Below are 20,361 nucleotides of genomic sequence, written 5' to 3' on the forward strand. Positions count from 1 at the left end.
AGTAAAAAAATACAACCCACTAAACAAACAAAAAAAATAACAGAAAACATGAGTTCCCAAGCGCTAACAATTATTATTCTCTTTCCTCATATGTATTCAGTTCACTCAAGTTATGATTTTTTAAACAATTATGCTTAGATTCTCATTAGGCCACATGTCAATTCTAGATTTTCACACATCATGGCTACAGCTTTCTTTTTTTCAAACAAAATATTCATAGACTTTTAATGACATAACTGTTTTTTTGGGGAATATCAATGAAAACCAAGTCTTCTTTCTCAGTTGTGAATAGTCATAGACGTGCGGAGAGACAGGAGGCTTGAGGATAATTTCTAGAAAAGAACAGACACCCAAGGCCCTCTGCAGTTTGTATATCATGTGCTACGGCAGCAGACACTCTCCTTATAACTACGGTTAATTCATTGTATTTTGAGTGTAAACTGTCAATCTAGAAACACTAATGCATGGAGAGGAAATCAATTCTATAATCACAGACTATCTAAAACAGATAACTAAGAATTACAAGAAATCATTATGAACATGAAATTTTGTGATAGGAGTTGACTATGGTTTATAACTAGTTATAATTATCCTTGAGGAAAAAAATCACACACTTGTATAACAAATGATGCAGGACTTAACTGTGTTCCCATATGAGTATCACAAATATATTTCTAATCTGTGGTTAAAGTTAATATTTTCAGCACCTCAATCTTCCCTTTTCTTACACTGATAGTTGGACAAGACACTGTCTATAATTTAAACAGGAGAAAATGTATATGAAAATCTAGCAGTTACCAGATCTGTGGGAACATGGACAAATTGCATAACAGCTGTTGCTCTCAGTGTTTTTAATTTATAAAGTGCAAAGTTCTAGCTAATCATTTCCCTCATGTTCTAGCAGTCTGAGATTCTATTCAAAAGGTTGTTAAACTATTAGGGTGCATAAGATAAAGGTATAGAATATTCAGTCTCAGTACTGGAAAAAATATGAGTATGAAACTACTAAATAAATATAAAAACCCATATGACCTAAAAATTAATTTGAATAGAAATCCTTTAGCAGGTACTGTAGTTATGTAAAATCAATATAATGCCATGGTTATCAAAATTTAGTCTGTATCAGAATCATCCATTTATAAAATGCATTTCTGGGCTCCAACCCAAGAGTCTCTGATTCATCTGGTATGGAGTGAGGACTGAGAACTGCATTTCAACCAAGTTCTCAGATGATTCTAATGCTTCTGGTCAGAAACCACACTTTGAGAACCACTGATCTAATGTGTACATTCAATTTTTAGGATTTAAAATACTCTGGTTTTTAAAATTCTGATAAATGTTTTTTCCATTCAGCATGCACATTTCAGTTTTTTTGAGAATTATGCTGCAAGTGTCATGACACCTGTAACTTCTTAAATGTAGGGCAGTTATTTGAGGCTGGTAAATTCATAATAAAATCTGTATTTCTTATAATTGCTAAATGCTTAGGTGAGGATTCTATATAGATAGGAACAAAATATTTCAGTGTATATTATTGGCAAGAAAAATGTAAATACATTTTAGTACAATGGCACTGTCAAGTGGAAATCTTTTCAGAAAAACATGGTAAAGGAAAGAGTGCCACTTATTTTGGGGGATTCACATACCTGTATGTGTAAGGACCTCGTTGCTTAACCCTGATGTTGCTGCTGTTTACCATCACTTCCTGTGGATTTTGCACATCAAAGATCCAAAACTGTCTGTAAACATCTGAGCCTGTTTTAACCCAGTTTTGAAAAGCAATTGTACCTTCTTCAAGGACAACTTCCTATGAAAAAGAAAAGTGGGTGTTATTTTTTTGTAGTAAATATGGGCACTTCTGGGAGTTTATAAGCTTAGTTAGCCAACAAAAGGACCAAGTTCAAGTACCTTGTTCATGAGAACCTTTGCAACCTTGTCAAATACTTGCAACAGAAATATTTTCAATAAAGTATTATAGCAAGCTCTTCTAGTTAACCTTTTGCAGATAGAATCAATTAAATACTGCAGACATGTCTGTTTATTTTAAGGCAAGCCATTGGCAAGCTTTAGAGAAACACTATTGCAATATTTCAATAGTTGGTAGCACAATTTATTAAGCAAATTTTATTAAAGCTGTTCCAAAAAGTTCCAACAGGTTGAACATTGACTTCTGCCCTCAGTGAGCTGGATTCACTAGGAAAAACAGAAAAACAGAGAAAAATGTAGTGGCATTGGAAGCTTTTACTTTTTTCTAAAAGTTGAATGTGTAAAGAGATCACCACTGAACATTTATTAAATAAAGAAAAACAAGCTTCTGGATGAAAAACAGAAATTTTTGACTTCTCCTTTTCAAAATTCTGCTCAATGTGGCTTCCCTAGATATTTGCAGTAACCCAATGGTGCATGTTTCCAAAATTTACCACCAGTCTAATTCATTATTATTGGGGTTACTACTTTTTAAATAAGAGGATGAGATAAGGAAGTTGTTCTACTCTTGCTTTTTGGAGTCCATTAAAAGTCATTGATGGCCCTTGTAGTGAAATGAGAGAATTAAAAAACCCTGTGTTAGAAATCTGTTCCCTCATTTTATGAGCTGTGGGACTGAATGGAAAGTCCCCGAACACCTCAGGGTCAATTTATTATCCGTAAAGTGAGGGAGTGATCATAGATGCTCTTGCTTCCTTCTGTGGTTTTCACTATCTGAGCTGAAAGTCTAGGAAGCTCGAGTAACTAGAGCAAACAAAGGTGATTTTGTAGCAGGTGGTATTTCCAATTAAGAACCTTGGGAAGAATGCCCAGAATGGAAAGCTCCAATTTTGTGCTAGAGGAAGAGGAAGGAAAGTGTTTCAAAGAAAATGAGCCTAAGAGACCCATGAATGCAGGAACAATCTGACCTATTTGTTTCCTTCACCCGGAAATGTCAATTCATGGAATGATGGATCAGGAAAGTACACTGAACATTATGACATTTTCTAGTAGCACAGGCTGTGGCTCTGAGAAACCACGTAGCTGGCCCAAGGGACCCCAGATAGTGGTAGAATCATGATGAGAATTCTAGTCTCCAACCCTTAGACTAGTCCTCTTTTACACCATGCCATTATTGTCTTTATTTTTCTTCTGTCACCTCTGCACTTAGTTGGTAGAAGTCAAATTAAATTTCATATCTGCAGAATACTCTATTTATTGCTCAATGTAGAAAATAAGGAAATTCCTTAGAGAAGAACAGGACACCACACTAAAATGCTATTACAAAACCCTATGCTGTTGCAATGCATTTACACTGGGAACACTGGAGCTGCTGAAGTGAGGTTAGAACCTATTATTTTGACAACCAGTTGACCTTGAAAAACTTATTTGTTCCCAAAGTCTTAATTTCCATATTAACAAGCCAAATCTTAAGACAAAGTTACCTATAGATGAAGGTATTGTGGTTATTTTTCTAAATGTAAAGGTGTTGGATGAGGGTATTGAAGATGAAATCTACACAGAAGCTGAAAGGTATTAATTTACCCATTTCAAGAGGCTTAATGAGGGAAAACACATAAACATGCAAATTATTACTCTGGCACTATTAAGAATCTTAAGAACTAACGCAATGTCAATTATCATGTATAAGGCACATATTTTATCCAATCTTAATGAAAGGAACTCAATAAATGTTATCAAATTGAAAAAGGACTGTGATAGACTATAATTGGCAGCATTGAAAACCTCCTTAACCCTAATACTTGCGCCTCTGATATCAAAAGACATTGTTAAGTGTATCATGCCTTACTTCTAAAGGCCATGAATCACTTTGCCTTATTTATTGATCTGGAGGTATTTTTTTTTTTTTTTCTATTTTTTCAATTTTTTATTTCAAGATAATTTTAGATGTACAGAAGTGTTGCAAAAATAAAAACAAGGTACAGTTCACAAATTTGTGTATCTTTGTTCAGGGGTCATACTATTCATTGTAACATTCCAATTTTATGGTGTAGCACAAAAGTTACATTTTTGAATACTGCTTTTATGTCTGGCTATTTTACTAAAGTCTTATATTTAAAATTTGCAGGGTTTTTTTGGGTCTTTTATGTGGACAGTAATATCACCTGCAGGTTGTTTTTTATCCCTGTTCTTATTTTAAAAATTATTTTTTCCTACTTTTTAAAATTAAGGTATTATTGATACACACTCTTACGAAGGTTTCACATGAAAAAACAATGTGGTTACTACATTTACTCATATAATTGGCCTATTCTTTTAATTTTTTTTTTTTTTTTTTTTTTTTTTTTTTTGAGAGGGCATCTCTCATATTTATTGATCAAATGGTTGTTAACAACAATAAAATTCAGTATAGGGGGGTCAATGCTCAATGTACAATCATTAATCCATCTCAAGCCTAATTCTCGTCAGTCTCCAATCTTCTGAAGCATAACGAACAAGTTCTTACATGGTGAACGAATTCTTACAGAGTGAATAAATTCTTACATGGTGAACAGTACAAGGGCAGTCATCACAGAAACTTTCGGTTTTGATCATGCAATATGACCTATAAACCATCAGGTCAAATATGAATATTCATTTGATTTTTGTACTTGATTTATATGTTGATCCCACATTTCTCCTATTATTATTATTATTTTTATTTTTAATAAAATGCTGAAGTGGTAGGTAGATGCAAGATAAAGGTAGAAAACATAGTTTAGTGCTGTAAGAAGGCAAATGTAGATGATCAGATGATCAGGTGTGTGCCTATGGACTAAGTATTAATCCAGGCTAGACAAGGGCAGCAAGACATCCACGGATGCAGAAGGTTTCTCTCAAAGCAGGGGGGGTGAGGTTCTGAGCCTCACCTCTGTTGATCCCCAAATTCTCACCTGATGGCCCCCCTGCGACTGTGCCTGTCTTAGGTTGTTCCTCCCTTGAGGAATCTTACCCGTCTCTGGCTAACCAGTCATCTTTGATCTGGAGGTATTTTTAAAAATGGGAAAGTTTATATACAAAGAGTTGAAATCCACAGAATTAGGTCATCAACACCACCTATTTTTTCAGAGGTAAAAATAGGTCCTAGGGAAAAGAGGTGTCTGATTCAATGTTATTTGACAATTTAGTAGCAGATAATGGAGAAATTAGGTCTTTTCACTCCAGTCTTATCTAGTTGCTGTACCACCATGATCTTTTCAGAGACAAAGAAGAAAATATTGAAACAGTCAAAATAGGAGTGCATTTCTTCTGATTCTAACACTATTATATGTACTAGAAAATAATATAACTACTCTTTGAGTACCAAGTTCCTCTAATACGTCACAAGTTCCTCTAATTTTAGGAGCAAAATATTTCGTGTCCTTTTTGAATTTAAAACTCATTTTTTTTGCACAATCTACATCTTTTTTTAATTGAAGTACATACAATAAAATGCACACTTAGTGTACAGCTCAATGCATTTTGACATGTGTAAACAATCACATAACCATCACCCAGAGTAAGATATCATATATTCTCACTGATTTCCCCCCACTTCACCTATTTCACCCGTCTCCTCATCCCCCTCCCCTATGGCAAACACCAGTCTGTTCTCTGTGTTTGTGAGTCTATTTTTGTTTTGTTTGTTCATTTGCTTTTTAGGATCCACATGTAAGTGAAATCATGATATTTGTCTTTCTCTGTCTTATTTCACTGAGCATAATGCCTTCTAGGTCCATCCATATTGTTGCTTTAAGTTGGATTTGGTCTATCTAGCCTATTTTGAAAATATGTCAAATTTGAAGTATAAAACTGATATTTATGTGCACAGAAAAAGTAATATGATTTAAGATCCTCTCACTTCACTGATGTGTACCTTAGTATCTGACTCTGACTTCATACAGAGTATCCAGTCTGAGTAATGATTGGATTACAACTGATAACTCTCACACTGCATGGTCTCTAGCTGGGTTGAAAGCCATTTACCTTGAAACTGTTATTTCATTACATTAATTTGAAAGTAAATGTTTAGAACAGTAATATCTTCTATGTAGTCACAGGCTCACTTGATTATTACTGTTTGAGGAAAACAGTACTCATCACCATGACTGGCAAATTTAATGTAATTATTAAAATGGTCTTGAAATCTTCCTATGTGTGGAGTACAGAGTGCAAATGGAGAAAATATTCAAGGATCCCATAAAGAACTAAGACACAGAATCACGTACAGCAGATTTTAAGCTATGAGTTAGATTCCCTTTCCCTACCCCCACCCTGACTAAGTATAGTGGCTTCTTCCCTCAAACCCTAAAAGAAAGTTATAGGAATGAAACTAGATGCTGTGAGTTAGATTCCCAGTTTGGTCAGTTGCTAACCATTTACACTGCAGCTGGTCATTTAATTTCTTTGAACCTTAGTTTCCTCATCCGTAATATAGAAATGATAATAACATTAGGTTGAACCATATGAAATTAGTATTTTGGAAAGTCAAAATAAGTTGAATATGGTTTGAAAATAAGTTGAATTATTCTCATAATTACATATATTAATAAATGTAAATACTTAGGACAGTGTTAGTACATAGCAAGTACTGAACAAATGTTAGCTACTATTATTATACAAGTCCTTTCTACCCTTTAGAGGGAGAACTCTAATATCATTTACTCTCCAGACCATTTTAACTGTTTTATTCATAGTATTTATTTAGTATCTAAGCCAGTCATATGGCAGTAACTCATGTAGTGTGCTATGACACTTCTTTTTCTGCTGTTTAATGATCTTTATTCTCATGCCAGTGAAATCAAAACGTCCTTAAAATAAGAAAATGTAGTTTTCATCCTCCCCACTCACTACTACAATTTGTTCTGTTTAGGACCCCATGTTAAAAAAAAATCTCATTTGTGTATGTATTATGTGTGTATATGTGTGTACACATGCTGAAAGAGAATGAATTAGAATAGTAGTGACAGATATGCTGAATCAAAAAATGACTTTAGATTATCAGGTCATTAAATAGAACTCAGAATAAAAATCTGGTGAAACAGATTGGATGTAATATGCTTCTGAAATCCAGGAAATTAGCTCCCAAAAATTTATGTGAGAACCTAAAATGTGAGGTTTTGTATTTGGCATGAAAAGTAAACTATGTTTATATTAAAATGGGCTGGAGGAAGAAAATTATATATGCTTACTTGCTATTTCTTGAAACATTTTTTAAGATTTTTAAGTGATTTTATTATTGCAGTTAAAATGCAAATGTATGTAGTATTTAATTAATTTTTACACTGCTCTTTTAATTTAAAATTTGTTTTGGGTTGTTTCATGTTTCATGTTCTCATATATTGTCATTAAACAAAAAAATTCTATAAATTATTTTATCATACTTGGAAATATTAAGGCATATATCATAAATATTATATATATTTCATTATTAAAATATGGATTAGTGATTCAAAATATGTACTATTTTAATAAATTACTATTTCAATTTATCTGAAAGCATTTCTTACATGCTACTAAAAGATCATTCTTTTCAAGAATGGGAGAAAAAAATGATGGCATATTTGAAAAAATTAGTCTTTCAATAGGAAAAAATCTTTAATTTCCTTCTTGGTGTTTTATAGTTAATATTGTAGGGAATTAAAACATTTAAAAGTATCTGTTAACAATATTCACGAAGCATTTATCAAGTGATAATAACAATGTGATAAATTATCTTTTGTAAATGGTAAAGAACTTTGACCTTTTGCCAAAGTGCTTTGCTAGTTTCCACATTTGTGGCAACTCATGCCATTGACTTTTAGTCTATCTAGCAGATTGCATAAAACTGCTGGCTCCACACAAATCTATTAGGAATCATGGTCAAAAATACTGGTAGAAAGTTTTCAGCTATAATCCACAAAAAGCATGAAGTCCCTAGAGAACATCCCTTGAAAATAAAGAGTAAAAAAGTGTATATTAGAAGTAGAGTTTCTGGACTATTTTAGACCACTTCAATTGCCAGGTGTCAGGGTCCCATCTTTTAGAACTGGAAGGCATCATGGCGTTCCAACTCTATACCTTATATATATGGGATGACTTTTCTGATCTTTTCCAATTAAGCACTTTCTTTTTTTTTAAGTGGTATTTATATACAGATAAAATTTTCACAGGTTACTGTTAGTCAATTAAATGAAGAAAGTAATCTTCAATGAGTTTCAATGGTAAACAAAAACTGACCAGTACTAAAACTTTCATAACTTGTAAAATAACAGCATTAACCTAGGTGCTTCTGAGCATTAATTGATCAAGTGCTCTGAAGACACATGGCCCTCTGGTATACATATAATTCAGAGATTTGACTCCCACTATATGCCAAACAGATACATATGCCAATCTCATTTTTAAAATAGTTTTGTAAAGAAAAAAGAAACAGTCTTATATAAACAAAGAAAATTTCCAACATCTTTATGTGACTAAAACTAACAAGGTCAAATGGCTGTATGGAAATCTGAGAGCAAATTCAGGCTTTGTCTTAAATGTATCACAGACCCTGACCATTGAAGGGATTTGGATGATGACTGTTAGTCTATGGCTATGTAGCAGGCACACAATGTAAGCTATCATTTAACGGATTTGGGAAGGCATTTGTCCCTCAAATTTCAGTTTTTGTGGCACCTCCTTTTTCTAGAGTCTAGATCCATACATACTCTTCCCTTTTGTCTTGTAAAAGATTGTACAAGTAAGCCTCATTTTACCATCAAGAAGGGGAAACACTCTGTTTCTTTATTTTATCCCCCATATTACCTTGCCCTACTAAAATCATGCTTTCAAAGTCATTAGTGACCATGTTCTATTACTTAATTTTTATCTGCCTGAGAACATTTAATTTCTCTTTCTTTGAGTTCTGGCCTCCCATTCACTTCAAAAATAGTTACACTCTTTTATTTCTTTACATAAAGTCATTGCTTTCTGTTTCTGCCCTCCTGCCTCTGAATTATGCACAAATACTGTAGTAATCTCTTTGCTTTTTTGTCTCTATATTCAAACTCTCTGGAAAGCAAATCTACTGTTTAGTTTTATCTGTAGTCTCTATAGTAATGACCAAATGAATCTGAGCTCTGACCTTTAAATACACACTGCTTGCTGATCATATCAAACCACCTATAAAACTTCTTTTATTCTCCTAAAGTAAGCATCTCAACTGGACATCTCACAGTTTGTAGTTTTACTCCTCTTTCCCAAGTGAGTCTCATATCCAGACTGCCAATGCACCCATCTCCCACCAGTTCTCCACCACCCCAGCCCACAGTGCCTTTTGCTATATAATATGCAGATTGCGCAGAGATCATTCTGAAAGGGAGTCTGAAATTCTCCTTGGAAGTGTCCATGTCCAAACAGTTTTTCCTTGAACTCTTTATACTGTAGAATCATAGTGTACAAGACTGCGTGTGTGTCATCCACTCTCCTCTTGGTTACATGTGTTGGCAAGTTGATTTTAAGTCTTGTGACTATAAAATAGGTACAATAATAGTACCTTCTCATTGATATTTGTGAAGAGTAAATGAATTAATATATATGAAGCTCTTAGTAGCACTAAATAAAAGCTAGCCACTTGCTATCAATCTCTAAATGAAGGTTTTGCTATATCTTACACTTCAGAAAACACACACCAACTACTATTGCCTCTCACATCATCCATTAAACATTCTTCTGCCTGATGACCTCTAAATCTTACCCTATGTTGTTTTTCTCATCTCTTTTGTTAATCCCATATCTTTGGCACATTCCCTATATCCTCCCTTCACTCTTCACAGCATTTGTTTGCAGTTCCACAATTGTTTTTCGTGATATTAATCAGTCCTTTGACACATTTATTGCAGCCCTTTTGGACAGTCAAAATTTGATCCAAAATGCAATTCAAGACTCACCTTCTTCCTGAAGTTATTGAACACTCTGAGAAGTTTCTCTTTCTAAATAGCATTTATTTTTTCCATATTATATACTCTAGATTCTAGTCTCACAGGTCTCTATATTTATTTTGAAATATGCTTTTCCCAGTTAAATCTTACACTTGTTGAGATAGTTTTTTTTACTCTCTCTGTTGCTAAGAAAAAGCAAATTTTTGACATGTCAAAATTTATCTTCTCATGGTGAACTATTATAAACTGAAAGATAAAAAAAAAAACTAACATAGATTATGGCATCTCACATACCACCTAATGGCCTACGTACTAATATTGTTGAATGAAGAAAGAGAAAAACAGATCACCAATATTCAGCTACTGACCATCAATTATGACTCTGAAAAGAATATATGTCGTTTAAAATGCTTTGCAGTGGGAGATTATATTTTTTATTCTGGAGGCTTTTCCAAAAGATAAGCCATAGTCTGTGTGTTAGCACAGACACTGATTCTGTTCTTTCTCCAAAGAAGCCCCAAAGGGAAAGCACAGTTTATAGAGCAGGAAGGGTGTTGAGCAATGGTCATCTCACACTGAACTCTACCTCACCATCACCTGTCTTCATTGGCTTCATTGAACTAGGTCAAAAATAATATTTAAAAAACTGGAAATTCCAAGAAAGGGGATTATATTCAGTTTTTGATATTTTTTCAGTTAAATGCATGAAATTTATAATCTTAATAGAAAAGATAAAAAAAGACTGTATCATCACTGAGCAAATATAGCATGCAAGTATAGGAACTATTACCTTGAGAATGTTCTGTTGTCTTAGCTTTTAAAGTATAATGGGGCAGTGAGATTATTCTTTTTACTAAAAAACTTTAATCATTTTAGCTAAAGAAAGAAACGCTGGAGAATAATAACTTCTTGTCATGACTAACTAGATGTGAAATTAATACTTACATTACTTTTCAACTAAGTCACTGCTCCAGTCATATAAAATGATATTTATTTATATTACTAGTAAGAGCAAGACATCTAACATGGATGCATGGATGAGAGAAACAAAGGTCTTGGCACTAACAGAGATTCCAGTGTGAATCAGTCAGTAAAGTCCGATTCATTTTATGATTTGACTTTGGTTGTTTTCCATTGTGAGCTATACTTATCAACCCTCTGATTAGCCCATTTTCATTTAACCAGGCTGAGCCAAGGCGAGCACTCAGATGTTTTATTTCACCAGCATTATGTTTAAAAAAAAATAGACATACATGCCTTCAGGCAGAGTACACACTCTCAAGTTCAGAATAGTCCCTGTTCTTTATTTTATCTTGTTCTTGGCAGATTCACTATTTTTCTTTAAACCCCGTCTCTGAGCTCCTGAAGCCATTTGAATGTGCCATCTTTGGTGTAGGACTTCAGCAGATCTGCTTCTCTTTATTCGAGTTCTTCCTCTCCCTTATCAATTACAGTTGGTGAGTGTGAAGCTGAGTAGAAGGAACTAGGGTGGGAGAGGAATTCTAGTTTTTTGTGCAAAGCCAGTCTATTGAATCACTCTAATTTTAGTTAAAACTACAGTCAACCTGTTTCATGTATATGTCCTATGTAACATTTCTGAAAATATTTTCTTAGAGTCAAATATAAAGCATCATAAATAGGGAATATTTATAACACAATCATATGTAGAAAGCAGTGAAGAGTCCCAGTTTTACCAAAGATTCTGCTTCATTTTTAAACACTATTATGTTTAAGTGAGACTGTATGTATGTGTATACATGCTTCACATACATACATATGTATTTTAAAAACATATACATGTTTTTACTTTTCTTAGTTGTACCAAAGTACAACTACTTTTCTAAATGTATCCTCATAAAATACACTTATTTATGTCTCATTCAAAAGCATATCAACACAATCTTCAGCCATAATTAAAAGCAATTATTTCTACTGACCAGCATACCTATAAGTAGTTTTTATTAGCATTTGGATATTTATACCTAAGATAGCAATACACTTGTGTAAAATATACATTCCACTTTTAACCTTTCTCTGTTGTGCAGAATTGTCATTCATAACCACCTTTGTATTGAAGACACAAAGTTGCAGGTTACCATGAATGGAAAGAAGGCACCCAAAGCAAAAAGAGAAAGACAGAATAGATCAGAATGACAAGAAATAACTGTTAGACTACTTTACCTTTTTAATTGTCTTCTCAATTATCATGTCCCCAACTGGCATTAGAATACCTCCAAACACAGCCAAGACTGCTCCAATGACAGCGCCGGCAATGAGCCCACAATTTCGATCACAGCCCATTTTTCGTGTTCAGGGAAAAAATTAAGATTCAACACCTGCTCTCTTTAAACTCTCAGGTCTGATTAAAGTGGTTCTTAAGAAGTCTGGGACTATTACTAGAAAGAGATCATAAAACAGAAGGTTAAATAACAGTTCAGAAAGATCAAAGTTCAAAGAAAACACCCAACTGAAACAGATAATTTTGCCAGTTATAAATAAACAAATGCTTTTCTTTTTGTTTTACAAAACTTTCTATGTCAGGTCCTCCCCACTTGTGCTTTTAACTACCTACCACTGGTAAAAATGAAAAGAAAAAAATGGCCATATAAAATATTTCTTCAATATTCTCCTCTCTAATTTATTCTCCTCTCTAATTTTCTTCCTGCAGGTAACTAACATCTTGAAATCTTATCTAGGAAGAACATGCTTACTTTATTTTCATCCTCATTTACTGCCCTTCAGTCTGGGACACTCAGATACATCCTCACACTTTGTCTGACTTTTCTACCCAAATGTCCACACCCTGCCTGGTGTTTACATCTGTAAACTGAGTGTGGGTGGACTGATGTCTTCTCCATCTAGGAAGAATAGTAAGAGATGTTTTCTTTACTATACCTTATTCATGAATAAACAGCAAAATATGGATTTTATAGGAGATGATCTGATGAGTCTCAGAAATTATCAATTCTTCTAATCATTTTGTAAGCTCTCTGTTAAAACAAAAAACATGGATAAATTGGGAAAATCTGTCAGAAAATGAGTACTAGAATACTCTCTGACAGCACCAATAGTCATTATTAAAAGAAACTCTCATTTTCATGGGTACTGAAATCATAACTGAATTGTTTTCTTATAAACAATGTTGAAAACACTGAAATATTTTAAATAAGTGTACTTTACTTTCAACTTCCTTCTTAATAATTGACTTCCGGAGAAGCTGCAGGTGCAAAGAATTGGAATATGTGTAATGTAGAGCATGCCTAGTTTTAATGATAGGCATTGCTTTGTTACTAGTCTCAAAGCTTTTTTTTTATTATTCAGCTGCAATATTGTTCATTTTATCACAGACAATTGATTCATGCCAATTCTGTCAAAATCAACTAGCTTTTGCCAGCATATAATTAACCTAGTCAATCTTATTTTTGGTATTTTTACATAGTATGTGGTTATTTCATTACCATTGGAAGAAAATGATGTGTAGAATGAGTGGATTCTGCTATAACCAAGTTAATAAGAATTTATTACAATATTTGAAGACATACTTATTTGAGCTACTTTGGTTGTAACAACATTTTTCTAAATGGGGTTGACCTGACACAGATAAAGCCTGATGTTGGACATGCTATGTGGCTTATGAACAAATATACTCAACTTCAAAATGCCCATGGCTGAGGAAAACATAAATGCCAGAAGAATGGAGGTCATAGACAAAAAAGAGTCACACAAAAATATTTTGTCACTACTGTAACTGTAGTAATAAAAATTGTAGTTTGTTATGGTCTCAGATTTTCCCAGTACAGCTTTGTTGCAAAAGAAGGACAACTCTTATGATTTTAATAGTACTTAGTTCCACTTGAGAAACCATTTAGGTTTTTAAGAATGTGACTTGCATAGCTAATGGTAAGAAATAAGGAAAATTATTGACAGTTCCCCAAAATGGAGAAAAATGAATACTACAAAATTTTTCTGGGGCAATTTTTATTTTTATTTTTTCTTTTTTGTGATTTTCTTTTACCTTATGCCTAGGATACTTCAACTGTAAAAAAGGATGCAACAAACTCATTCACCCTGAGGTCCTGGTGGCTAAGCTTGAATAGTCAATAGTGTCGCATGTTTCCCCAATGTAAAAAGAAAACATGTAAGACTAAACAAGTGACTTATTTTTCCTGTGGAATTCTATGTCTCGCTGAGCAAATGGGGTTGACTTTTTATTAACTGCATGAGGGGTGAGTGCAGAAACGCCTCTCTCTGCTTCTGGGATCACGTAACATGCTACCTCCTATGGCTTCAACCAGGATTGTCATAATACAACGGAATGAGTGATTTAAAGCTGATAATAAAGTCTGGATATTATCATGTAGAATTTCTGTTGCAAAGTATAATTGTACAGCTCCTTAAAATTTTCTCAAAACATAATCTTTTAAACCACCATTGTAATTGCTAAGTAGGGAATATCATTGCAGGGCTCTATATGCTATGAATAAACCAACAGATTCAGGGTAGTTTACTGAAGGCCCATTTCACAGACCATGCCCCAACTCTAATATATATACAGTTGTTACACTCAAGGTAGCAATAAAAAATACAGGGCTGCAACCTGGTGTCACTGACATAAACAGATTAGAAATTAACCCAAAAACTGATTTGCCTTCTCTTGCCAGGTGACTATGGGCAAGACACTTAATCTCTCTATACCTCAATTGTGAAATAAGATAACTTAGATGAGATCAGCAATTTTAATTTAAGCAGTTGAACTGGTTCTTCCCTCAGGTTCTTACATGGAAGATGAATAGGCACAGTGACTATGAGGGTAACAGTGGTGGGAACCCAGAGACCCTGATTCCTAACCTGGTCTCCCAACTGCCACCTGACACTCTCCTTTAGGAAGGTCTTGGAAAATCTCTGAAGAACTCTATGATTTTGCCAGTCCATTTGAAAATTGGGACAGGCAATCCCCAGTGCCATATTCCAGCTTTGTTTATGTAACATCAAGAATCTGCTTTAAGAAATACAATGCAGGGATTCAATCATCTCTTTTGGAAAGTTATTTTATATATGCTTCACTAAAATGTTTTCCATATCAATGTCATTTGTAACTCTGACAGATGGAATATAAAATATTTAAAAATTGCATTTTTTGTTGCTAACATAGATATATGTACATTAATTGTCCCTTTCCAGATCCAGTGCCATAATCTAGTGAACCTATTTGACATTTTCTAGTCATTCTCCTTTATTCAAGCAGCCCTGTGTACTATAGGGTAGAGTTTCTGCAAGTGGCAGAGTCTCAGGAATGCCCCCAGGAGGACATGGTCTCCAGTGGCCCCCCTCCAAACCTGAAATCTCATGATTATGACATCTAAGGACCCTGCCCCCAAAGACATCAAGTAATGAGCATGCCTCAGTACTGCTTGGGCTTTGTCTGCTTTGAAATTAAAACAGAAGTGAAATGGTGCACACATCCCTCTATGGAGTTAAATTCATCGAAAACAGAAGTGTCAAGTAATTCATTCTGTTGAATCACATGGTTAGACAGTTACTAGTCTAACACTGGCCTGGATGATATATAAGCAAAGATACAAGTATTAATCTAACATTACTTCACACATTACTGGTATTTTTGAGACAGAAATATTGAGATTATCTACTTTTTCAAATTTTCAACTGATTGATTCACTTTTGTTACCGTAATGTAAGTTCCAGTTTTTTTTCCCCTAACAGCAGGCAAGTTATTTGACATTACTTAGGACCATTTTTTATTAATCTTCAGTGCCTTGGCATCATGACTAAGCATTGCTTTCATAATCATACTTTATCCTTATGCTTCGTACTACAAAATTACAATAAGTTTTATTCACCTGAGGCAGAGGAGGGCCAAACACATTGTGCAACACCTGCACTGAGTACAGAAGAGAAATGTTCCGGTTACACGGCATATTCTATTCAGATTTTCCATTCATGCTTAGCTTCAGGAAAAAAATGTAGTTTGTTCCTACTTGTCTCTCAAATTTAGCTGAGCACGTAAAATGTGTGTCTTGCATACTGGGTTTTCTTACTAACATACCTCCTTACATATTAAAACAGGTAATTAATTTCACTTGCTAATTTTGGATTATATTTTATTCTTTATTGTTATTCCTCTTCATAAGAACTAGACAATGATACTTGTAATAATTGACTTTTTGTTTAAAGCACTTAAATTTAAAAAGCAAAGAATAATCACAGGCACAGGAAAGAACATTAATTTTTGAGACTTACATAAAGAAGGAAAATAAAAAGGCATATATTAAGATACCACTAATCATATAACCTTTGTTGAGTCTATAGGGAAATAAGCTATAATCTATCAGTTTATAGATTATAGATCCTATTCCTTTTGGAGAATTCACGAGTACATCTTATTCTCTTGGGCTATCTTAGAGGAAGAAGAATAGAAGTTTACTTTTTCTTTTTTTTTATTGCTTCAATGAAGTATTTCTAGAATGAACTTATAAGCATTATGCCTTTCCATATGTTGGATACCTGGTGGTACAACAAACTGAAACTGAGCCATAAGAAGCCTCTTCAATAAATAGGTCAGAAAATCAGAGAAAATTCCCCCCAAAATCTGAAATTATTCCCATGTGTGGATAAAGCTGTGTTCCCTGGGAAATGCTATGCAAATAATGCACAGCTGGCCCAAAGGTAAAATTTCTTTAGATGTAAACTACAAAACTTGGAAAAGTTTTAGATTACAAGAATACTTGTACCATAAATGAATGCCAGGACCTGGATGACATTTTCCTACTCACGAGGGAGTATTTCAAATTTCCTATTCTATCCCTAAGCCTTCCTTCTACTTTTAGACTAAAAAACCAGACCACACACCTCTCTTTTCTACCATACACACACTGTTATTCTTTTGATACTCAGTCTTCCTCACCTAATGAATATAGTCTCTGTCCACAAAACCCACTTTTCGAGTTTTGGTGGATTAAACAACAGGTTGAATATGGATGATGAAATTTAGCTTTCAAAATTAAGCTCCTTTCACACTCCTACACTTTATGTAGGTGTGTTTACAAAGCCCTGATCCCTTAGACATGAATAAGATGCAGATTTGAATCCAAGCTAGTTAAACTGGGTGTAAACCAGTCATTTGGACCTGGTTATGTTTCATGTGGAAACAGAAGGTCATTGGAACAGTACTTCACAAACTTCTGTTTAGAGATAGAATGCTCCTTTCAAATAAGGTTCATATGCAATCCCAATAGATAAAGGTAGTTAAAAGAAAAGATAATCTGATAAAAGGGGGCAGGAACTGTGGCCCTTTCCTCTTCCAGTCACACCACACTTGGGCTCTAAGTCATCCCCACAGAACCCAAGGGCACAGAAGAACATTTTTAAGTAACTAGATTAGGAGATCTCAAACATATTTTCTTACTGAAATTACCACAATCCTTTAAATTCATATGTGTATTTCTATCCTATCAAAATATAATAGAGAAATATTTTACAGACATCTATAATATAAAACAATTACACAGTTTACTAAGTCATACTTTTCAAATATTACCATTTACAAAAAAAAAAACAGCAGTAGACTCATAGACACTGAGAAGGGACTGGTAGTTACCATGGGGGAGGGGTTGGTGTAGGGGCTTAAAACAGGCAAAGGGGATACGGAGGCACAAAATCTCAATCATACACAAATTAGTCATGGGGATTAAAATAGAGCACAGAAGAATATATTCAATAATTCTGTAACGTCTTTCTATGTTGACACTACTTGGAGTGAGCATTTAGTAATGTAGATTACTGTCGAATCACTATGCTGTATACTTGAAACCAAAATAATATTGTATATCAACTATACTTCAACAAACAAACAAACAAATAAAACTTGTTTTGGAGGTAGTCTTAAAAAATTAAGACAATAAGTACATTAGACTTCATGTATTATACTAAGGATCTTTCTAGAAACAAATTTGGAGTACTTTTTGTAGTACTTGTTTACAGGGATTACTATAGGTTTGAAATGATAATTTTAGAGTCATATAACTTTAACAGGATTATCTAGAGCAATTCTCTGAAACCTAGATAGGAATGCCATTACCTTTATTCACCCCCAATTCTACTATAAATAGTAAGATACTGTATGATTTGCAACAGGTAAGATTCTGGGCTCCTAAGTTAAGTAACTGAGGTTCAGTTCTGGATCTTAATATTATAGTTTCTCTATGGATTGATTTTCTTTAAAATGGGTATATTACATATCAAATAAGTTTGCAAATGTCAAATAAAATTAAACAAAATAGTGTGAAAAATTCCTGTCATAGCAAATATTGTTATTTTGAAATGCTATTTGAAGTTTTGAACAACTATAGCTTAAAAGTAAAATGTTATTTCACATTGGCCAAGTAAAGTACTATTCTTTAAAAAAATCTAGTAAGGTAGTTTACATAAATTGAATGATTATTTGCAAAACACAGTAAAATCTAATGAGATTATTATTTGTTTTAGAATATCATGTAAATGGAAAGGCAGCTACTAGCTTTAGATCAATGCCACTGGTAAGTCTGAGCCATGACTTGGGCCAGTGAACTAAAACAACTTATGATTAAATCAGAATATAGTTACAAAATTAGTTCCTTCAAGAACAAAACTTCCACAAGACTCAAATGTGTCTGATTAAACATGGCCAAACATTTTCATAAAAAATGAGGTGTCAACTCTAACTTCCAAGGTAAAATCCAAGTTTTCAGTACCCTCTATCTAAGTACCTCTCTAGTTGTACTTTGATATTCTTCCCAGGCTAACCTGTTATCTGATCACTGTGTGTTTATTGTTCTGGTTTAATAATGATTCTGGTAAATGAAAACATTTCTACATATTTTTTCTCTCATAAAATCCAATCGACCACTGGATTCTACCTAACAAAAATTTTTTCAAATTTCATTTTGGTTATTTTGTGAACCAATATTAAAAGCAATGTCTTTTTTAGATTCAAAAGACATTACTAACTTAAAACCACATAGGAAAGGACTGAAAAGTACATGTAAACATTTGAAAAACAATTTTTATTATGTTACTTGGTGCTTACAGAAATTGAGATGAACTCTAGAAAATTTATGCCATTTACAGTTATGCATGAATTAACTTACTGTAATTCAATTAAAACTTAGTTTCCCCAGAATGATTTAGCCTTTATTTAAAGGATATCATCATTCAAGAAAATAACTTGCTAATATTTGTAATAAGCTTCCTAAATAGCCCCAAAACTTTAACTTTGGTTTATTTTTATTCTTCCACCAAATTTTATATAATTTAATTAAATCTTGAATCATTATTTGTAATTAATATACTTTACTACTCCCAGTAGCAATTACAGAATATTTTTTCATTAAAAAAAATGCTTACTAAGAAAATATCCAAAATTCACACTGCATTTAATTGTATTGTTAAAGTCAGATTCACCAAAAATTGTGCAATTCAGATACAAAATTAAACTAATGATTCTAAGCAATAAGCAGTTAATTACATACTAGAGAGTATGTTGACATGAGTGGCAAGTCATTTATAACAATCCCACTATACTGGTTTTCATTTATGGTCATTGTCAAATTTAAATAAAAACATGAATAGCCTAAGTATATAATCAAATTAGATTGTAAATCATTTTAAATATTAATAAATGTTTACAAATAAACATAAGATTTTAAACATCAAGAGGTAAAAAGTCATTGACAATTGGACAAGGTTTTAATATTTTTTAAATATAAAATAATGTAGGAAGATTGATAACTTGGAAACAACACAAATCTAATTCTCAAATTAAGTCTGGTGGCTTTAAGGAAACAGTTACTGCTTTTTGTTGTAGTAGTATATAATCTCTTAAGAGTATTTATATAGAGGTGTCTACCATTCAGAAGATTGAAATAATTTCATTTAAAAATATCATATGACTTACCTTTAAAAAGGCTAAGAAGGCTTTTCAATCAAATGCTCCAATACAGAACAGACCAAATGGCATTCTGCAGATAAACCCTACACTGTAATCATCACTACATAAAGTGTGTGGGTTTAAATATGCTTAAAAAAAAAAAGATAACAACGTCAGATCCCAGTGAGAAGCTTGCTGCCAGAGGAATTAAAAAAAAAAAAAGTGGGTGGGGGAACCCACACATGTCACGCAACTGATATGGCTCTTAAGGCTCTATTTTTATGTCGAGGACCCATTACCTATATCTGAGATACTTAGCAGCACTTTTTTTTTTTGGCCATTTCCCCATCCAAGTCAGTCAGAGGCCAGAGAGACAAAAGGAACTGACTTGCTGAGCTGCCTCTTATATATCTGCTTTGCTACAGAATCATTATTCCAAATGATGAACTGGGTCTGGGTGTACAAAGGGTAAACTGGGAGGAATAATTGAGTCTCACTTCCCCATAGTGATACAGCTTGTGAAATGCATTTCATGAAGTTTAAATAAAATGCATTTTCTATACAGCATTAATCTGAAGTACTTTGTGACAATTT

At 33.4% G+C, this 20,361-nt stretch overlaps 1 protein-coding gene and 1 pseudogene across 7 annotated transcripts in view; both read right to left on the bottom strand.

The window, feature by feature from the left end:
- CD36 (CD36 molecule (CD36 blood group)) overlaps positions 1 to 20,361 on the bottom strand; it is a 74,655-nt gene that overhangs the window by 24,084 nt on the left and 30,210 nt on the right. For 4 of the 7 annotated variants that reach the window (XM_017677312.3, XM_073238933.1, XM_017677314.3 and 1 more), the window contains 3 exons: positions 12,741 to 12,835; positions 12,027 to 12,241; positions 1,647 to 1,807 (listed from right to left, as the gene is read on the bottom strand). In XM_017677312.3, coding sequence (XP_017532801.1) covers positions 1,647 to 1,807; positions 12,027 to 12,146 — 281 coding nt within the window. In that variant the 5' untranslated portion in view covers positions 12,147 to 12,241; positions 12,741 to 12,835. Of the gene's footprint in view, positions 1 to 1,646; positions 1,808 to 12,026; positions 12,242 to 12,740; positions 12,836 to 15,703; positions 15,745 to 19,794; positions 20,129 to 20,361 lie in introns of those variants that run through there. The other 3 variants (XM_017677313.3, XM_017677310.3, XM_073238934.1) reach the window with 3 other exon arrangements.
- LOC140850290 (U6 spliceosomal RNA) lies at positions 3,897 to 3,992 on the bottom strand (annotated as a pseudogene).

This window comes from Manis javanica, chromosome 6 (genome assembly GCF_040802235.1).
Source record: "Manis javanica isolate MJ-LG chromosome 6, MJ_LKY, whole genome shotgun sequence".
Classification (NCBI taxonomy): Eukaryota; Metazoa; Chordata; class Mammalia; order Pholidota; family Manidae; genus Manis; species Manis javanica.